Below are 20,094 nucleotides of genomic sequence, written 5' to 3'. Positions count from 1 at the left end.
ACGTGACGAGGCTCGGCGCCCGGGCCGGGCCCACCGCGGCAGGACTGCCGGCCCCACAGGGCCGTGCGAGGGGGCGCGGCGCGCGCCTGCGCCGTCGGGCCCCGCCGGGCCTCAAGGTGATGGTGGGGACGGGCGCTGCCGCACGTTGTCCTGCCGCGCGCGCGGGGCGGGTCAGGGGGAGGTGACGGGAGCGGTGCGCGCGGCAGCGGCCGTCGGTCAACCGCCGCCCGGCGCGTCTCCATGGCTCGGGGCCCGTGAGGAGGAGCGGTGGCGTGGCCACAAGGTACCCGCTCGGTGGGGCCGAGGGGGAGGGGCCGCCGCCCGGCAGCGGGCCGAGGCGGGTGCGGGCGGCTCGCGGAGCCCCCCGGGCGGCGGCGGCGGGAGGGCGCGTGGCCGCTGCCGCGCGCTGGCTGGTGGGCGGCGGCGGGACCCGCGGGCGCCCCCGCCCCCGGCTGTTTTGCCATCGCGGTCCCGGGGGTTGGGTTGACCGACCGGCGGCCGCTGGTGGCCGGGGGCGCGGCGAGGCGGGCTGGCCGCCTGGAGCTCGGTGCCTTCCCCCCGCTGCTTTCTCTTTTGCAAACTGCGGGGCCGTTCGGTCTGGCGTGGAAAACGCCGGCCGCCGCTCTCTGGCGGTTGCACCGTTATAGGGCCGTAGTTAGGTTTCGCTCCTGATGGTGTTTCTGTCCCGAGACAACCGATTCTGCGCGTTTCTTGACTTTCGATACTATTTAAGGAGGCCGAGCAAATATTTTCTTGTCTAATAAATTCTTTGAGCTGTGTCGTACGTGACAAATAAGAGCAAAGGGCTGGCTTCCCTCAGTAGGAGAATCTCAAAAATGCGACTTTTGCTCCTCTTACCTGTTCACTGGTAAAACTATGTTTTCTTGCTCGTCTTGAGCTCTCAGCACCGTTTTTTCTCTTTACGTTTTGTATGGACCATCTTTGGAGGAGTCTGAATCCTTAGGAGGCAGTGGCTGGCCGAATGAGGCACAACCCTCTTGGCAAAGTTGCGGAGAGTTATGGTTCTCATTAGTAATCTGCTTCTGGTAATTAACTATGGGAGTTATCCAGGGAGGCAGACTGAGAAGTCATGAGAATTTTTGTTAAAGTTCTTAATTCAAATGTGGATTTACGTCAGGTATTACAAACTACATGTTCCGCCTTATTTACATCTGTTTCTGAAATGCCTTCTACAAGCTGGCCCAAAAGAGACAACGTTAATGTGGACGGGAGTACATGAGGTGACCTAGAATTCTTTACCAAAACTAATTCTTAAACTGAAAGTGTTCCTCAGTTTACCAAAACCCCAAGATGTTATTGCTGTTACGAGCATAAACATAAAATTATTTGCCAGTTTTGCTACTTTAGGGGAGGGTTAGGGAACAGATTCCTTATCTGGAATGTGTTTTGCTGCCTGTGCCACTCGCTTATATGACTTGCAGCTGCTTCTGTGTGGGAAATGCATGCACAGAGGATAATGTGTCCCCACCATCCATCTCCTCCTATGGGGCTGACAGCAGATGTTTAACTCCTTTTATGTTCAAGGGCTGCTTGAGGTAAAAGGAGGATGACTGGCCTCTGCGGCAGCATTATTGTATTGCACTTGCTGCTTGAGAAGCACTTCCATTGGGGGGGGAACATCATTTGATTATTTGAGTAGGTGGATATCTGGTGGCTTGCACATGGCAAAAACTGAGTAGGCAAATTTCAGACTGCTAAAGAGCATGTAAGAAGTTAAGGATTTGTCTAGCATGACTGTCTACAGATCTACCTTACAGACTATATCAGCTGATAAGAAAAGGTTTGATCTGATTTTGGGTTTTAAAAGTATCTGTGTAATTCTCCTGCTGTAGATATCTCCAAACTGACCTAGCTCTCTGTGTATGCTTATAGGCATCACTGAGAAACTGAAGTCTGGTTTTGCAAGACTGAGTTCTTGATGCCCCCTTATCTCAGATAACAGCCCTCAGTTTGCATCTTGACACATTTCTGGATCTGGAGGGAGTTCTGACTGGTCTTGAAGATAAGGCCACAACAAATTCAATGACAAAAGCAGAAAGAGGGCTGATTTTTACAATGTGAAACTGCTAGTTGAATGCATAAGATTCCTTGTAATCAGTTGGTTTTGCAGATTGGGGAAAAGATCCAAGAAAGTTCTTGGTGTTGATACGCTGTGAACCCAGATAGTTGAATCTGAACTTATTTTGAAAATCAGATGCTGAAGCAAATTCAGCATCAATCAGCAATATTTCAGTATTAAGAATGGCATAAAACCACTAGAACTGAGGCCTGGGCCCAAAACATGATTGAGGCATTCCTGGACAGTAAGGTGTCATCACAATAGATCATAAGGATTTTACCTTGCTGTTCTGATAGGTAACTACCTAGTTCCATCACTTTAGATCAGAGATCAACCTCAAGGTCAGGGATTCTTAGTGACTATAAAGTTTTTGTAGTAGATTCTTTGACTTAAGACAAACGGATTGTTTAGTATGGCAGTAACAACAACAAAAAAAGAATGCTGCTCAAGCTACAGAACTTCAAGTCGTGAGTCATGATACCTCTTAACACCACAGATTATTCTTCATGTCCCTGTCATTACAATAAAGTTACAGTAAGAGTAGAAAGTTGTTACTCAGTTAAAGAATCTGTATGATCTATTGTGATGATACCTTCCTAAATTTAAGTCTTGAAGGTACCAGTATAGGTATGTTAAGTCCAATGTAGTTTATTCATATTAAGTCAAGAATATATCGCTTCAAACTGTCAGAAAAATTATAGTTTAACCAGGTTGGTAGGCCAGATTAGTGTGCCTAGTTATGTCAGTCCTCCCACCTTCTGTCTGTCCTAGTAAGTAAGCAGTTAAGGGCAGAAGTAATTTCTCCTTTAAGGCTCTGGGATTCTACAGTAGGGCTTTACTCTTGTTGATGTCTAGAATTCTGCAGTGCAAGTGGTAGCGATCTGTGTTCTCATGAACTTTGTGTCCTCTAAACAGCTCTAATCCTTTCTACGCCTGTGCCTTCCATCAGTTAGTTCTGCCCGCAACATCTTCAAACTAGCTACCCATTGTATGAGTCAACAAAAAAAAAGAATATTTTTTTTCATTGGCTTGCCAGACATGGCACTACTCCTTCTAAACAGACATCTGAATGGTAAAACTAGGTTGTATTCTGTTTGTGCACATCAGAAAATGAAGGTGCCACTTAGCTGGGCTGTAAATTCTAATTGCTTGGATCTTGTCCAAAAACTGACCTTGACCATGTGTAGCATTTCTTGTATCTGTGAAACAAGAAGTTGTGCAGCTGTGATTGTGGCTTTGTAGCAGACGTACAGAGCATTGTAGCAGATGATCCCTTGTAGCTCCTAGAACATCTGTAGTCTGTCCTGGCAGAGTGGGATGAGGGAAGGGGGTGGGGGGTTAGTACAGTCTGGTGCTCATGATCAAATTATAAATAAAACACAGCAGTGATGGTGGGTTTGATGTGGTTTTTTTTCAAATGGCTAGATTTTGTTGATTCTAAATAAAAATACATGGGTGGCTTTACAGCAGTTCTTAAAGTCTCTTCCAGAAGTAGCTGGTTAAGTAGAACATGAGGGTATTTATCTTTCAACCGTAATGGTAGTGCTTAGTCCCACACGTGTCAGTCAGCTATTTGCTCTTAATGTTTTGTGAATTTAAAAGTTGATTTCGCTAATGTTAAAATTAGATGTCATTTTTTGCTTCCTGCTCTCTCAGGCCATAGGAGAGTACTTTCTGATGGAGGAAGGTTTCTGTGCCGAAATAAAAGCCTTGGGCATTGTTAATCACATCTCATAGAAGGCAGTGTGCTCTCAAAGGCTGCAGTGTTGCAGTCACAGGATTTCTCTCTCAAGCTGAATACAGCAGACTGTAAGCGGGAGCATTATTAGGGCCCTATTACTGAAGTCCTGTCAGACTTTTCCTTCTGGTGTAAAAACACAGCTCTCAGTCTCTTATGTTCTTTCAGGCATTTATAAATGGTGTCATTTTGTTGTTTGTGTGTCTGGTAACATCATCAATCATGTCCTGTAAGCAAAAGATGTTGTATAAGGCATTAAATTTAATAGTGGGCAGGAAAGTTTATCTACTCAAGTATCAAGACCTTAATAAAAAAATACTACTTTCATGAAAACAGTTCACATTCATTTGTAGAGATGTGGGGAACAGCATTTACTAAAAATTAGATGAAGAGTGTGGTTTTGAGCGTGTGTGTGTTCTGTAAATGTTATGATCAGCATCTTCACACATAATTTTTCAAGATACTCTGATTGATACTACACAGATTTCCCCATATGGACAAGTTTGAATTCACAACAGAGAATTCAACACTTAGTTTGAATATTTAGAAAAGGTTTATACTGGAAGTGAATGTCTGCCAACAGTAATTCTGCTGAAAGATGAACATTCTGTATTTTTTGCTGGGGAAAATGACAGCTTTTCAGTGTTTGAGAATGTGAAATAAATGTGGTGAGAATATAAAAGAAAAAAAATTGAGCCTAATGCTTCCACTGTGAATTCTGTTCTTACTGAAGCTGTGGGTTTTTTCTCAGTTTGGGACTGGTTTGTGCTTATTCCTACTTTGTTTCTATTTGTAAGGCTTCAGAGTTTTTCCTTGAGGATGTTTTGTGAAAGTCTTAGAAACGCTTTGGTGAATTTGATGAGTAGAAGACTTGTTACTTGGTAGAGGTTGCTGTTTTAAGTGCTTTGTAAAATTGTTACATACTATAACTTGCATTTGAAGTATTATTACAGCCAATACCATTGGTTATGGTTGAGTTATGGAGGGAAGAGACTCAGAACAATGAGACAACACCTGCAAAGATCCAAGGTGGCAAAAAATGGCATTTATCAAGGCTAGAAAAGAAACAATTTTGGAGTCCCAATGCAAGATGAGGCAGAAGGCTGTGTAAAGTTGATGCTAAGATCTAACATTAAGCATATCCCTACTAAATGCCTTTTATAGTTAGTCCAAAAAAAAAAGAGTATTTGAATACCTAAGCTCTTATTCTATGGTCTGGTCAAAAAGGATGAACTTTATTAGCAATATTTGTTTTAGTAAAAGTCACAGTATCTACAGAGTGTCTCCAGTTGTTTCATTAGACCTTTCAGGAGTAAATACTTGATTATAACTCCGAGAGCTGTTTAAATTAAATATTATAATCTAATTTTTATATCAGCAAAGTCCTGAGTGGGAATATTATGAATTAAAAAATGAGCTTGGCTACTAGAATCTAAATTATGAATAGCAGGAAGTCTTGAGCAAGCTGGAGTTCAGTTTTGCCTGCAGCCTTTTGATTGTTACTGGTGCCTCTGTTAGTGAAAAGAGATGTGCACAGCAGCTATGCATTCTGAAGAGAGGTAGCAGAACTTCATAGAAGAAATATCTGAACGCTGAACATAGAATAGTTGTGTTTCTAATGTGTTCCCGTATGTGTTAAAATGTACACTCAGAACTCCTGAGATCCTCAGTGAAAATTGAAAGAGGCGAGGAAGCTGCCAAATAAGGTTCACTGAACTATTGAGAGGGGAGATCCTAAGAAATTCTCCAGCAATGTTTCAGTAAAATGTAGAAAATGGATCTGTATATTTATTTATTTGTTTGTGTTTTAGCATCTAACTCACTTGCCAGTTCACTTGGGGGTGTTTTTTTCCTGAGGGAGTTCAAAGCCATATGCAGGAAACCGCTGACATGAGGCTTGCTTATGTGAATTACCTTTTGCTGCTCCTTTTAGTTGCTTGGTAGAAACCTCCCACAGCTTTGCAAACTGTACCACCGCACACCTACACCTCCATGTTAACAGCCCTCTGATTCAAAACTTGCTTGACAGAAAAACACAAGTGTCTTGAGGGGAATGATCTAATGATATATTGGGAGATACAAAGATGAAAGAGGCTATTAGGGGTTGCTTGAGAAAGTTACTACATAAGAGTGGAATAGAAGGGAGAGAGAATTAGAACGTGTTTTGATCATTAGTGTCAAGTGAAAGGTAATGTGCAGAAGGGCAAAATAATAAGCAGACAGTACAATCCCTGCTTTGAACTAACAAAGGGCTTTTTTAACCCTTTTAGCATAGATGTATATACCTATTTTAAAGCTTAGTTAAGGTTTAAAAGCATAACTTTTCTATCTTGCTTATTGCAGACACCTGTCTATGGAGTGACAAACAGGCAAAAAGTCAAATCAGATAGCACTTTAAAAGGCGGGGTTTTTTCTCCTTCCCTTGATGCCTGTCTGTTGTTTTGGGAGGCTCTGAAACCAACATAGAAGATGGTCCAGCAAACTTAGACTTACTGGAAGGAATTGTGGAGAGCAAAGACCTTTTGCAGTGTAAGTATGAGAGGTGTACTTATGTAAAAATTCAGTAGAGGGCAGAATCAAACTTCTGAATGAAGGAACCCCGGGGTAGCTGTTCAGCACTATGGAACAGGAAAACAGTTAAAAGAAGGAATAGCACCAGTTATTAAAAACATCGTTCTGAAGAGCAGAAAGCACTACAAATGATTGTGATGCTTTGTTTTAGAAGAATTAGAGGAAGGACACTCACACTTTTATATAATGCTTAACTGCATGCAAGCTTAAGATTCAATGCCTTCTAACACAGAGGAAAATGGGGATACCACTGTAATATTGACTGGGTGCAAATCAGCTGTTAAGCCTCCTGTTTAGCATTCCAGATCTGTAAATCAACAGGTAGGCATTGCATTACGTTCTCATGCTTCATTTGCCTTCTGATTATCAGAAAATTGCTGTAGAGAAGATTGCTGTGTGTAAGGACCCTATGAGGGTGTATCTTACTTTTGTGACTTCACTCTTTGTTTTAGCAAGTACAAGAGTAGTTCAGATAAAATAAGGGTAAAAAAGTTGTTGGCTTGTCTCCACTTACATCGGTATTGAACTGTAGTAATATGATCAATTTAAAAATTATAGCGTAGCATTTGCTAAGTGGAGGTATTACAGAGATTAAATGTGGTGGAGGTGGGATGGGGCTAATGTGTGTGATTTGTCTACAAGAGTTTACTCTTTCATTTGCTTTAACATGATGATTTTTTAACCAAGATTTTAATAAATCTCACGATGACTTATTTTGCATTACTCCCTTTAACCTAAAATGTGGTGTTATGTATTCTAGACAGTTCTAACTGATAGACAAGATTAGACTGCTAGTGATGCCCAAACTTCAAGTTAGAACCAAATTTCTTAGTCTAGAATGTATAACAGATTGTATCAGGGACACTGCAAAAGTAGTAAAGGTCAAAATACAAATTGTGAATGCTCATACATACACTTTAAACGTACTGATACAAAGAATAAAAAGTCCCTATACACTGCCGTTTTCCCATCCATGGGTAGTGACTGCATTTTATGCTGAACTATTGCAGTTACTAAGGCTTATAGTTACAGTCTTATATTGAGTTTAGGAAAAACAATGATGCTTTGCATGTATTGCGCTATTATTACAATAATTCTAAAATGTGCTCCAAGCATTTTAGGAAACCCACGTGTTTTTTCTGTTCAGGTTTTTTTTTTTTTTAATTATGGTTTATGACCTTGGCAAGATGCCCTTTTTTCTTTTTAATATACTGTCAATAAGTTTGTGAAAAGAATTATTGAAATCTGAAAACAAGTTTTGCTTTATTTTTTTAATTGTATTTAGTATAAATGTAAGCGGGGGGGCTATTAAACTGAGCTGTTTGGATGAGATCTCTGTATTTGCCTTTTATGCAGTCTGAAGAGTGAGCTGGGAAGGATTTCTGAAAACTTAAGAGTCTTTTCAAAATTCTTCTGTGTATACAACAGACAACCCTCAAAGTTTGCTTGATTTTACACTAAAAATGACAAGGATGTAAATTAATTCTCTGATTTCATAGAAAGGTGTCTTGGGAATGGAAAAACTCATGGATTTTCATTGGGAGCTCTCCTGTGGTATAATTAATGTTCTTTTTTTAAACAGTAACAGAACAGGGAAAAATGTTTTAAATTCATCCATATTTACATATTGTATCCAGAGTGTTTCTGGTAGAACTGAGAAAATAAACCACTGTAATCTACATATGCTACACCCTCAATTCCCTCGGGTGCTTTCTGACCTCTTTTGCAAAAGAATTTACACTAAAGTTTTTGCCATCTTATATCGACCACATATTGTGTTTTAATTTCTCTGGGAGCTCAAAAAAAGTTAACTGTAATGGGGTAACTTTTAATACAAATTACTCTGATGAAAGTTTCATCTGACAGCATCTCTGGCATGGTTTTTCTTTCCAACAGCAGATATCGACAGCAGCTTTTGCTGTACCTATATTGGCCTGGCTTGTTACTTCTGTGTTTTACCACTGATCCCATTTCTTTTTTTTTTTTTGCATAAAATGTTGGCACACATCCAAAACGATGAATTTGTGGTAGTCATAGATGAACTCTGACATTAAAAGATCCTAGCGAGCTTTTGTTGTCCTCGGGAACAAAAGGAGGTCTAATCTGTACTTCCTAGTAATCACTGGAAGGCAAAGATTTAGCAGAGCAAATGCAAGAGACAGTACTCCTACAGTACATCAGGTTTATGCCAAAGCTGATCTAAATTATAACAGAAGTACAAAAGTTTGCTAAACAAAAACTCTACTACTGTAATAAGAAGTTGATCTATACTTTCCCTGAAGAGGGCACTGGAGCACTCCCTTTGTCAGAGGCCTTTTTAATAGCTTGCCATGAGAAAGAGCTGCCTTCAAGAACTAAACGGATGGCCAAGAATTGCAACCCAGGAGTACGTCCTGAACAGCCAAGATCCCTTCAGCTCAGTTTACAGCCAGCCAGAGATACTCTAAGTAGTCAGCCAGAATATGACAGCACTGAATTGGAGACCTTCTCCCAGAAGTGTTAGTATATAGTTTCATAGATTGGCCTACTAGCATCTATTTAGTCACTGACCGCATGGTATTCTTACAGCAGAGAACAGCTATGTTTGTCCTTAGACATCCCCATATTATTTTTTTTCCTTGTGGCATTTTTAAGAGAAAGCTAATGTAGACATCTAAGATGTTTTCAAATACCTTCTGTTCATGCCCCACCCCCACTGCAAAATTCTCTGGCCAGAGGCCAGCTGCTTTTCCACCTTTGTATCTGAAGCATCTAGCTTCTTTCCTTTCTGTGTCTTTGCAGCATTGTGCAATAGCATGAAAAAAATAAAACGCACTAAAATGAAGAAACAACTTCTGAAAAGTCACTAGGTGCAGTTGTGGGTAACATTTAGGTTACTGTCCTGGCTTCCTTAGAATCTGAGTGGTTTGAACAACCAAAAGTTACAGGGAAATTGTATAGCTTATATAGCTCCAGTAATTTCTTTAATGAAAGTATTATACATAAAGAATAGAATTGTGTCTCAAATTCATAGGCTCGCACACTTTCTCCCGCTGCCTGTTGAGCACACAGGGTGCTAGGAACTTTCTTTCACTAACTGTCTTAAAGGACAGATTTTCTGTATTCATCTCGTGTTTTAGAGGGATGAAACAACTAAGTTTCATTTGGACCTACAGCCACATTTATTGTGCACTTTGTCTGTCCTGTTTGTTTGCAACGTTGAGCCAAGTAATTAAAATACTACAGTTGAGTAGCTGCACCTATTACCCCTTTAACAATATTCATTTATTTAAAATCAATTTACAAAGTGTATGCTATAGTAATCTGTTGTTTTATTAAGTTGCCTTTCCTGCTGTAACCGTTGTAATACTTGCCTCATTTAGTCTTGTCATGCTGCTGGAAAGTAGCATAATCTTCAATTTACTGATGCTTTAGAAGCCTCTCCTTTGTTCATTTAGATAAGTAAAATGAAGCTTGTACCCATGAAACACAGTAGGTTTGTTAGGAAAATGCCAACCTTGTTTTAAAATACCTGTTTTATTATCTCAAATAGCACTATCATATTTAAGCCTTTTATATATCAAGCATCTAGCAAAAAGGTTTTTTTAAAGTAGAGAAGCAAAAAGTAAGCTGTTTTGCCGAACGTTAACTAGAACCATACCATCTGTGCTTACAAGGTTCAGGACCTTTTCAGGATCTACCCTAGACAGAGAACCTTCCCTTTGACCAACCAGGTCTTGCATCATGGAGAAAAACCCTTTAGTTAATGAGTTCTAAGTCCATCTGAGGATGCAGGAAGAAAAAAAGTGGCGTGGCAACTCTTTGTCAGTAGCCTTGGTAGTTCCCCTGCTTTAAAAGCCATTGGTGACATTTTAAGTTTTACACGGTGCAGCTAACTTGTGAGCAGAGGCCTTGAAACTCATTTACTAATCACAGAGCTATGTTAGCTACTGACTGATGAGTGTAGTGACCCATTGCTTCTTTGCATTAAGGAGAATTCTAGCCCCCTGGCAGCCGTTTAATACCACGTGTTCTGCAGTCATTGCAATGAATCAGAGGTGTGGTGGTACAGCGTTATTTTTGTGCTGTCAGTAGGTGCTGAACAGCAAAACCTAGAAACTGTTCTGAGAAATGCTGCTATATATACACTATATAGAATGCAAAAATTCAGAAATACTTGTTCAGTTTCTTCCTGCATCTGTACAGAAGAATGATCTCCTTCCAAGGCTGTTCGGAATGCAGAGTCCAGTCGATAACATTAATGAACCAAAATCAGTGCGCTGAGCATAGTTGTCCCCATCCTGTGTGGTAGCAATTGTCAAAGCTTGTTTGGAACAGGTATTTCTCAATAGGGTACCGTCCGCTGAAAACAGGTGAACAGTAGTAGTCTGACTCAAGAGCTCCCAAATTCCCATAGATGGACAGGTAACCTTTGCGGAGTCTGCTGGCTGGATATTGTGGAAATCTACTTGGGGCAGATGCTTAGTGTTGTGTACTGTTAGTGAGAGGGGGGGGGGCAGTCTGCTGTGGAGAGTTATCCCTCGGGAGAGGAGCGTAAGTGGCCATAGGCAAGCAGTGTAGTTGCATTCTTCCAGTTTGTTAACAATTTCTGTGAATTGGTAAGGTAGTTAGTATATGGCAGTGTGCCATCTTAACACTTGAATTTTGCTGAGTCTTTTCACTACTTTTTGTTTTGAGAAGCGATTGCATTTGGATCTAAGAATTCAGCAAGAATCTCCACTTCTCATAAAACCAGAGATAGCACAAGTAGTTATTTCAGTGAGTTCTTGCAGAAAACTGACTCGGAGAGAGGCAGTACCTGTAGCTGATCTACTGCTCTATAAGCAGCAGTATTTCTTGGCTCCCACAAGAGTTCATAACTCAACAGGAGTGAGTTACTGCTTGCTTGCATAGAGACAAGTGTTCCTTTTTCCCCTGTTGATGCAATACCTCGTGTTAATACAAGTTCAACAGAAGTGGGTGTCTGTGCTTGATGTGCAAGGTAGAGGTTCCCAGGGAGTTTGAAACCATTCCTCTGATCTTTTCCCCACATCAAACACTGTAATTCTAGTAATTGCAACTAATTCAAGTACAACAATAACATAAAAATACCTAGAAAACATACAGGCAGGAATATTCCAACAGATGCATTTGGGTTATGAAACTTCTGTCTCTTGGAAGGAAACGGTAATTCAAAGTTGAGGAACTTCTAAGTTACGCAAAAAAGATCTCCCATTACTGTGTCAGTATCCAAAGGGGAATTTATACCAATAACTTCTTCAGTAAGCAAGGTTTCGGGCTCACCAAAAATCTTCATCATATTAGTTTGCTGTTGTTGCTGTTTCTCTAAATAAGCCTTTTTTCTACTTTAGCAGAGTCATCAATATGTTCAAGAGATATATTTGAAAGGTGGGGAACAAGTGGAAGAGTTACAACTTTTTGAAGATACAAACCTAATCATACTGTCCTTGTTGCGGATCTGGAAAGTAATAAAGGGTATGTATGTATGGCTTCATTTTATTTATTTTTTTAAAACCTTCTGCCTATGTTATGAAGTATTGATCATTTTTCAGCAGCCTAGACAAATTCACTATCGAAACACCCAATTCAAATGTATCTAACACTATAAGTGAAGGGGGAGCAGATATGAAGGTGACAGTGGAGTTTGAATTAAACTTTAATGATTTCTAGTTTGGATCAAGAATTGTTATGATAATTAAATACAAAAGCATCAGAAATATTTGAGCATTGTAATACAACTTAACGGGCGTATTTTTTCATTACATAAAATCGGTTACTGGCACTTTTTTTGGAGGGAAGGAAAACTAGTTCTGTAACTTCCAGTCATTGTTTAAAGGGGAGAATATTTCATTCACTAGTTCAAATCATGCATTTTTTGGGGAAAAAAATGACTTCTTGATGTTTGTACATGCCAGACAAAATTACCCTCTTTTGTGGGGAACCTGTAAATGGGGTTACTCCTGAAAGTTAAAAAAAACTGTTAGGTATTCAAAATCATAAAGTTAACTGGGTTATCCAGATTTTGAAGATATTATTTGCATTGTAATATTTTGGAAATTGCAGCTCAATGTTGCTTGTGTTAATACATGACATTCAACAGCACCATCCCCCTTCCTAACAGATTTATACTAGCAGGCTGTTATGGTTTATTGCTATTAAGGTTATTTCTTATTAATTGATTATTAATAAGTTACTGATTATTTTTTACTGTATTAACTTTTAGTTCAAAGTCGTATAGAATATGAAAATTACACCAAAACTAACTGTATTGACACCAAAAATTAATTTTAATTGCACTTAAGTGAGTTCATACTATGTGTATGTAGGCTCAAAGTATCAAACTATCAGTTGCTACTAGAAGTGAAGTTTCAGAGGTAACTTTTCAACAACTGTGCCAGATTATGCAGACAAAAGCAGCAGATAGCATTAAACATCTAAAAGTGTTTTTAGAGAGTAACATGAGTGTTTTAGCTGTAAGGAGCAGTGTGTGTTAAGTGAAGGGGCCATTTTAGTTCAGAATGCTAAAGAAGTGAGATCTAAAATTATTTGCTTAATTCTGGAAGGTAGCCATTTCTGCAAAGCAAGGTAAGGAAAACCTTTTAAAGTTGAAGAATAGAAAGCAATTTAAAATTTGAGAATTTCAAGTGGCATTACAGCAAATAGAAATCAGATTATTGAATTGCAATGTGTTTGCTCTTTTCTTTTTGTTTCCTCTCTAAAAACCTCAGCCACATTTCATCAAAATGCATCAGAGTCTATTACATACTGCATCTCAGCTGGCGCGTGGGACATGTTTGGTTTTTCCTCGCACTAGTATCTTCCAGTGCTTAAAAGGACAGTCGGTGTTGTCTAATGCTGGGTGCAAAGTGATTTTGGCACGGGACCCTCCTAAACGACGTCTTCATGCAGGTGCAGCACACTTTGCCTCAAAGAAAAGTCCTTTTGCATCACAGCCAGCAGACACTCCTCACAAAGTACCAGAAGAGAAAAATCCTTTGACTTCAGCCACTGATACACCCAAGCAGAGCCCTGTAGAGTCAGATTCTTCAGAACCTGATCCATTACAAGACAAATCAATTAGTCTCGTTCAGAGATTCAAGAAGACTTTTAAACAGTATGGAAAAGTCATGATTCCAGTGCATATTCTGACTTCCACTGTATGGTTTGGATCCTTTTACTATGCAGCCATGAAGTAAGTTGATATTCTGTTGCAGTGTCCAATACTGCTGTTGAATTGAGACTGACTTTCACAGGTGAAAGGACATATAGATTATTATTACATGTTAAAATGACTCTATATGTAATAGGGAAATGAGGCTATGTTTTTAACTGAAGCATAAGATTAATATTGAAAGAGTATAGGACTTGAGAGTGTCACATACACACTATTATCATGCTGTTATTGATGCATACCAGATACCTGAAGAAATGCTCATCTCCCCAAAATATGCATGGATGTAAACATCATTGAAATTATTAGTAACCTCTGACAAGGTTAAGATAGGGATTTGGAATCCTGATTACAAATTGCTAGGTGAGGTCTTTGTAGACCTGTTTTGTTTTTTGGGGTTTTTTTGCCCTTTGACTTGAGGGGTATTTTGCCATTTTTCTCCCCCCCTTCTTCCCTGGTCCTCCCTCATCATTGGACTTCCATGTCGTTCACCTCACTCTGAGCTCTTTGCAAGTCGTGTATCTTTTCCTTTTTTTTCTGTCTTTCCTGTCTTCCACTGAAAAAAATTGCTACTGTAGGCCAGACTTTTTAATTGGAAATTAAATATTTGTGTGGTTAAAAAAAAGATAAATTAAGTATTTTAATTTGGGGTTTTCAGCTGTAGCACGTGCCAGATACTACTCTGGAAAATGCCATTTCTTAGGAAAAAGAACTACTGTATCATCTATGAGCTGCTAGTTCAGTTGAAAGGTTTTATCTGTCTGCAAATGGTTTGCTAAATAAATGTTTATTTCTGGGTTGCTAGTGTTGTATATTTCATGGTGGCAAAAATGGGGTTTTGACATCAGAATGCCTTACCGCACAAGTGTTTTAGTTACTCTAACCAGCAGGCATAATTGCCCTTTCTAGGAGCTATAGATCCAAATGTCATTCTAAATTTAGCTCATGTCAGAGGAATAAAGGTCTTCAGCTATAAAAATATTTTGCTTTGGATTAATTCATCTTGATACTTACATCCAGAAATTTCAGGTAAGTGTTCCAAAAAAAGTAATCTTCAGTCAAAGTTAGCTGCTGAAATAGGTATTTGATGGATGAAAACAACTGAAATATTTAACTAGAAACTGTAACAAAGCTTCAGTTTGTCATGCCACAGGAGCAGCACCCTCTTGAAGTGGAAAAACAACTTTCAGAATGACTGCTCATGATACAAGACTAAACAACGGTAGTTTATGAAATAACGCTGTTAATGCTGTCTTTCAAATCTTACTAGGTCTACTTTTTCTGCTCTGGAGATAGGCCTTTGGATTGTAGGGTCTTTAGTAAATTAACTGCCTGTTACTGTTTCTGATACTGAAGTGATCACATGCACAGAAGAATGAATGCTTAAAATACTAGGTAGAAATGGATAATGATAATATAACATCTCTAAATATTGGAGCGTCAGGTCCTCTATAACTGCATGTAGCTTTCCACTGTAATGTAAAGATGGGCTGTCTTTTTGGTTTTTTGGTACTGATACTAGCTTCCCTGATTTTCAAACAGAAAGAAACTGTGATAGGAGCTCCCTCCGCCCATCTTGACACCTTATATTGACAAGGTAGAACAACTGGGCCAGAACCCCTGAAGTCTTGTCCATATAACATGTCGCTTCCTTTTCTTTTGCCACATTCCATTTGTTTAATATATTTAAAAGTGAATGGAGGACCCTAAAGTATGGATTCTGTGCTTCCAGGCATGCTGCAGATTAGTCTGAAGTTTTTAAAAGGAAAAAAAAAAAAGTAGGCAAAGTAGAACATGAAGTTAAGCCTGAATAGCTGTCTTACCACCATTATATCTACTTACCTCCAAACATACTAAACTGGGGCACAGGTAAGTTAGTAGCTACTCAGCTCAGCAGGGATAATATAAATGCCTCACCTCTTGGAATCCTGAAAAGAACATTAATTTGCCTATAGGTACAGAAATACAATTCTGTAAGCGCGTTGCTTAGGTGAAAAAATACTTCGCTATAAGATTACAGACTTTGTGTAAATGAAAAGAATGGAAATGGTACTCTAAATCAGTGTTCAGGTTTCAAATTCCAATTCAGGTTATCGATTATTATTTTTTTCTTTTATAGAGGAGTGAATGTTGTTCCATTCCTAGAGTTGATTGGGTTACCAGACAGCATAGTAAACATCCTGAAAAATTCCCAGAGTGGAAATGCACTAACTGCATATGCATTGTATAAAGTAAGTATAATTATAGTTTGTAAATAAGCTGTAAATCTTGCCTGGTGAACTAAACAGGGTTTACTTGTTTACAGCAGAAAGAATTTATGCTGTTTTCTTTCTTTGATAGTTACACATGCTTGAACATTCATTTTTGTAGTAAAAATAGTCATATGCAAGTTGATATGGGCTCTGTGTTCCTTTTAAGGAGTCTGTCTGTATTTCTAAAATAACTTGTTTGCTGCAGAACTATTGTCTGCCCTCAGATTTAATTACAAATAAGTTATTCCTTTGTAACCCTGACGTAATTAACAGGGATAAAGAGGTAAGGTCTAAACACATCATGACTTCCTGATAAAAGTGCAGTTATTTTTATCCTAGAGCATTTGCTAGTTTGTCTTCCTACCTTAGCTCTCCATCATTGTCAAGTACTGTCACTGTCCATTTGACTCAATTACTTACATTCAGGTTTGGGTCTCTACTGCTTTATATGTGCACAATCCACGTTTAGGAAACTTGAACCATGTTAGACCGTGCAAAACCAAAGTACCGTATTCTCTTTGAATGCCACTCACCTGTTTTGTTTCCAAATGTGATGTGCTCCTTATCTGTTATTTAAAAGGGTTACTTTCCTAAACAACATGTGAAAGCACTATTCTGGCCAATTATTCCTGTGCCCAAAAGAGACCAATAAAGAAACGTGGTTAAATACAAAGATTTTATTATAGCTGTGAGATCTGGCAGTGTTGGAAGGAACTTCCAAGATGCGGAAGCACTAGAATAGGTTGCAAAAAGATTGTGCAGGCTTTATCTCTGAAGTTCTGAAAGAACAGTTTAGTCTGTCTAGCATAACAAACCTGGTTTATTGTGTCTTGGGTTAGCTGACCTCTTAAGGACTGTGTGTGTCCTAGTTTTGGACTGAAAGATGCCTATACTCTTGGATTTTTAGAATTTTAAAACATACATTGTCAATATTTCCTCTTTGCTTATATGGTTCGGTGTTCACATACTGTCTGTTCTGAATTGCATTGTGAGATGCCTAATGCTTGTCCCACAAGCTACACAGGGAGGTTTGTGGGTGGTTTGTTTGGGTTTTTTAAATGCAAGTCTAATGCCTGTGCTGGCTTTGTCAAAAGGATACTTTAAGCAGGGTATGCATTGCGGGGGGTGGGGGGGATATGCACTGTATATTGGCTTATTTCCTTATAAATAGAAGACCTTTTTAGTATCTGATACTCGCCCAAAAGAATTCTCAATATTAAAAATACCTTTTGCTAAATAATACTGTCCTGTTTTATTGACATGGAGTGTTCTTTGGGTTTTTTTAAGATTGCAACTCCTGCCAGATACACTGTGACTTTGGGAGGAACATCCATCACTGTTAAATATTTGCGTAAGAATGGCTACATGTCCACACCACCACCAGTAAAGGAGTATCTACAAGATAGGATGGAGGAAACAAAGGATAAAATTACTGAGAAGATGGAGGAAACAAAGGATAAAATTACTGAGAAGATGGAGGAAACAAAGGATAAAATTACTGAGAAGATACAAGAAACCAAAGATAAAGTTTCATTTAAAAAACTAAAGGACTAGGAGAGATGCTTAATTTTTGGATATATCAAACTTAGCACTTTAACCCTTTGTGAGGCAGGATATATGAAGTGCACTTCTGAGCTTTTTTTTGTTTGTTTTTATTGTTTCTTCCTGCCTTGTCTGGAGACTGCAGTTGCTCTGGATTTAAAAATTCTGTGTATTCACCAAGGTTAAAAGTCGCCTGGGGAGAGGTTGTGACAAAATTTCAATTTACAGAGGAAAAGTAAATCTCAGATTAGAAGTTTGTGCGTCCATTGGTAATATCGTTAACAATTAACTCTTCCCTCTTTTTTTTTTTTCTTTTTAATCACCACCCCCACCCCCAATCCACAATGAAGATGGTTTCTTCCAACTACTTTGTTCTTCTTCCATCGTAGTGCACAGCCATTGTTCCATTGGACTGAATCTTCCATCAAATAAGAATTAAGATTTCTCTGCAGGGAAAGGTAAAATATTCTGGTTTTCAGAGTATGTGGACCCAGGCCTCTTCAGTCGTGATCATCTCTCAACTTGGAGACAGACCATTGTCACCGATACTGCACATGAAGGAATCAATGGATTAGCCACTCAGTCTGAATGAATTATAACAGCTACATTGACTTCAGCTGAGTTGTGGTAGTTTACAGGTTGAGACTATGAATCTTTCTTGGACAGTGTATCTTTTCAGAAACCTCAACTGAAAGCTGTAGGAAGATGAGTTAATCACAGTAGCCATACTGTCAGTATACTTTTTTCCTAAAGTTGATTTACAGTAGAAAGAAAGTTATTAAATGAAATTAATCAATAATCATATATTACAAACTAGGATTTTTTTATTATGTTGAAGTTTACAAAACTGTTCTATTTCATTTTTGGAACAAAAACATTCTGATAGAGGAGTTTACTTGAGAAACTGGTATACTAAGGGGCTTTTTAAAGAACATGAAAAGTTTGAGTTTGGGTTGAGTTAAACCCAAAAGTTCCTCCTCCTATTCAGGAATTCCTCAGACTTCAGTAGAACAATTTAACTAAATGAAGCATAATTTTTGAGACACTGATCACTGTCTCAAAAACTTTTTTCCCCTAGATTTTCTTATGTTAAGCAAACACTTACAGCTGAAGGCTGAAATGCCATCTCAAATATCATAAAAGGACTGAAGTTGAAACTGTTCTATTTAACTGGGCAGGCAAACTTCACTCATGGTTTTATTCAAATGTAGGCTAAATTGAAATGTGATTTTTTTTTTTTTTTTTTCCTATTTCTATTGCAGAACTCACTTGGTAGCAACTCTCTGCATGTGTGTCTTGTTTAACAAAGGTGGGGTTTTGTAGGGGGATATGGGAAAGCAACAGAGTTGGACCCTGAGCATTGTAATTAACTAGAGTAAAAGAAGGTAGCTGATACTTTATCAGCTCAGCCCCACTCTTACATTTTCAGTCAAGTCACTGGGGGCTTCTCCAGGCTTAAGTGAGTTGAACTTCATTGACTTCATTGTGCAGGGCTGATTATGTACTTCTCTGCCTCTGTCCACATGTCAAATAGTAACTGCAATCTAATGCCTACCTCACAGGGATGTTGTGAGGAGTAATCATTGTATATTCAGTGCCCTGAAGATGTAACGTGCCATGTTTCTGTTAAATATTAAAAAATAATTCTGTGAACTCTTATGCTGCTGAGCTGACCACTGCTGTAGGATTGGAGTTAATAGATGCAGCTTCTTTTTTTTTCTATTTTAGTGCACTTTTTCTTATTGTCCCCATGCTCGCATTCTTCTGATGTCGGCATCTGTTCTGGTTTTCCATTTTTGCAGGCAGCATTGCACCCTGCAGAGCCTTAAGCCTGCCTGGGTGATACTGTATTGTCATCCTCTCAGTCTGAGGCCAAACGTGGTAACCTCTCGGTGCAGTTCACAGGATCTGTCTCTTCTTTGCATGTGGCAGGGATGGCACAGGGGCATCTTGGTTTCCTAGGATGGGTCTGTAGCCCCCAGGCACATCAGCACTTGTTCATTACACAGATGCACCCTTTTGGTACCCCCATCCTTCTGCCCTTCCCCCTGTCCAGCCGGCCTGTGACCCCTCCAGTGTTTACTGATTTGTTCACTACCAATGCCAAGTACAAAAGGTATCTCTTAACTGTGTACAGTAGGACTGTCTTATGTGACCATTTCTGTATCTGCAGGAACAGCTCTTAGTGAGTATTGGCAAGCGCATCATCTCTGTACTGTTTGGTCAGTTTAGCAGCATGAACAGCCTCGAGCGGTTTCTGGGACAGCTGCACCCTCCACCCAGCATGTCCATTAACAGGGCACACAATTACGTGGATTGATCTGCACAAAGCAGGTGGGGAGATCTTCAGGACTTTGAAAATCTGACCTGGAGAGTTTTTTGTGACAGTTAGTCAAATGCTTGGTACTGGTGACCTTGTCTCAAGTCAGCCTCATCTGGAATCAATGCATTGCCTCATTAGTGCAGAGACCAGCTGGGGAGTTCTGGGCCACCCAGGGAATGAACGACGTTAGTCCACTGGGTGCCCAGCATGTACCCAGCTACACTGTGGTTTTAACTACAGTTAAAAGTTTGCTTTCATCTTTGTATCTCACTTATAACTTCATTTCTGTAGCTCTTGCCACAAGACTAGGATCCAGTTTTTGTTACAGACAGTAGGACAATGTGCGTCTGCGTGGCTGGAAGCCAGGGCCCATGTGCCTTTGGTGAGGCTGTGCGCACAGGCTGGGCAGTTGCACCA

General features: G+C 39.5%; 1 protein-coding gene across 5 annotated transcripts; it reads left to right on the top strand.

The window, feature by feature from the left end:
• Position 1: 1 nt before the first annotated feature.
• FAM210A (family with sequence similarity 210 member A) lies at positions 2-19,013 on the top strand. 5 transcript variants are annotated; one of them, XM_037378830.1, is made up of 6 exons: positions 124-283; positions 11,741-11,864; positions 13,118-13,581; positions 15,680-15,791; positions 17,100-17,219; positions 17,253-19,013. In XM_037378830.1, exons 3-6 carry the CDS (start codon positions 13,133-13,135, stop codon positions 17,364-17,366), a joined length of 795 nt encoding a protein of 264 aa, XP_037234727.1. In that variant the 5' UTR covers positions 124-283; positions 11,741-11,864; positions 13,118-13,132; the 3' UTR covers positions 17,367-19,013. The 5 variants fall into 5 exon arrangements, with proteins under 5 accessions (XP_037234726.1, XP_037234727.1, XP_037234724.1 ...); XM_037378827.1 differs by adding an exon at positions 6,162-6,347 and having other exon boundaries at positions 126-283; positions 17,100-19,013; XM_037378829.1 differs by lacking the exon at positions 124-283 and adding an exon at positions 2-116 and having other exon boundaries at positions 17,100-19,013.
• The last annotated feature ends 1,081 nt before the right edge of the window (positions 19,014-20,094 follow it).

The sequence above is a fragment of the Falco rusticolus genome, chromosome 3, assembly GCF_015220075.1.
Source record: "Falco rusticolus isolate bFalRus1 chromosome 3, bFalRus1.pri, whole genome shotgun sequence".
NCBI lineage: Eukaryota > Metazoa > Chordata > Aves > Falconiformes > Falconidae > Falco > Falco rusticolus.
The sequence above is the reverse complement of the archived record's forward strand: the minus strand, read 5'-3'. Positions and strand labels throughout refer to the sequence as shown.

Excerpts from the sequence above, each read along its gene's own strand:
- FAM210A (XM_037378829.1), top strand. The coding sequence starts at position 13,133 with ATGCATCAGAGTCTATTACATACTGCATCTCAGCTGGCGCGTGGGACA. Across the intron at positions 13,582-15,679 it reads TTTTACTATGCAGCCATGAA|AGGAGTGAATGTTGTTCCAT; the intron begins GTAAGTTGATAT and ends TTTCTTTTATAG. Across the intron at positions 15,792-17,099 it reads CTGCATATGCATTGTATAAA|ATTGCAACTCCTGCCAGATA; the intron begins GTAAGTATAATT and ends GGTTTTTTTAAG.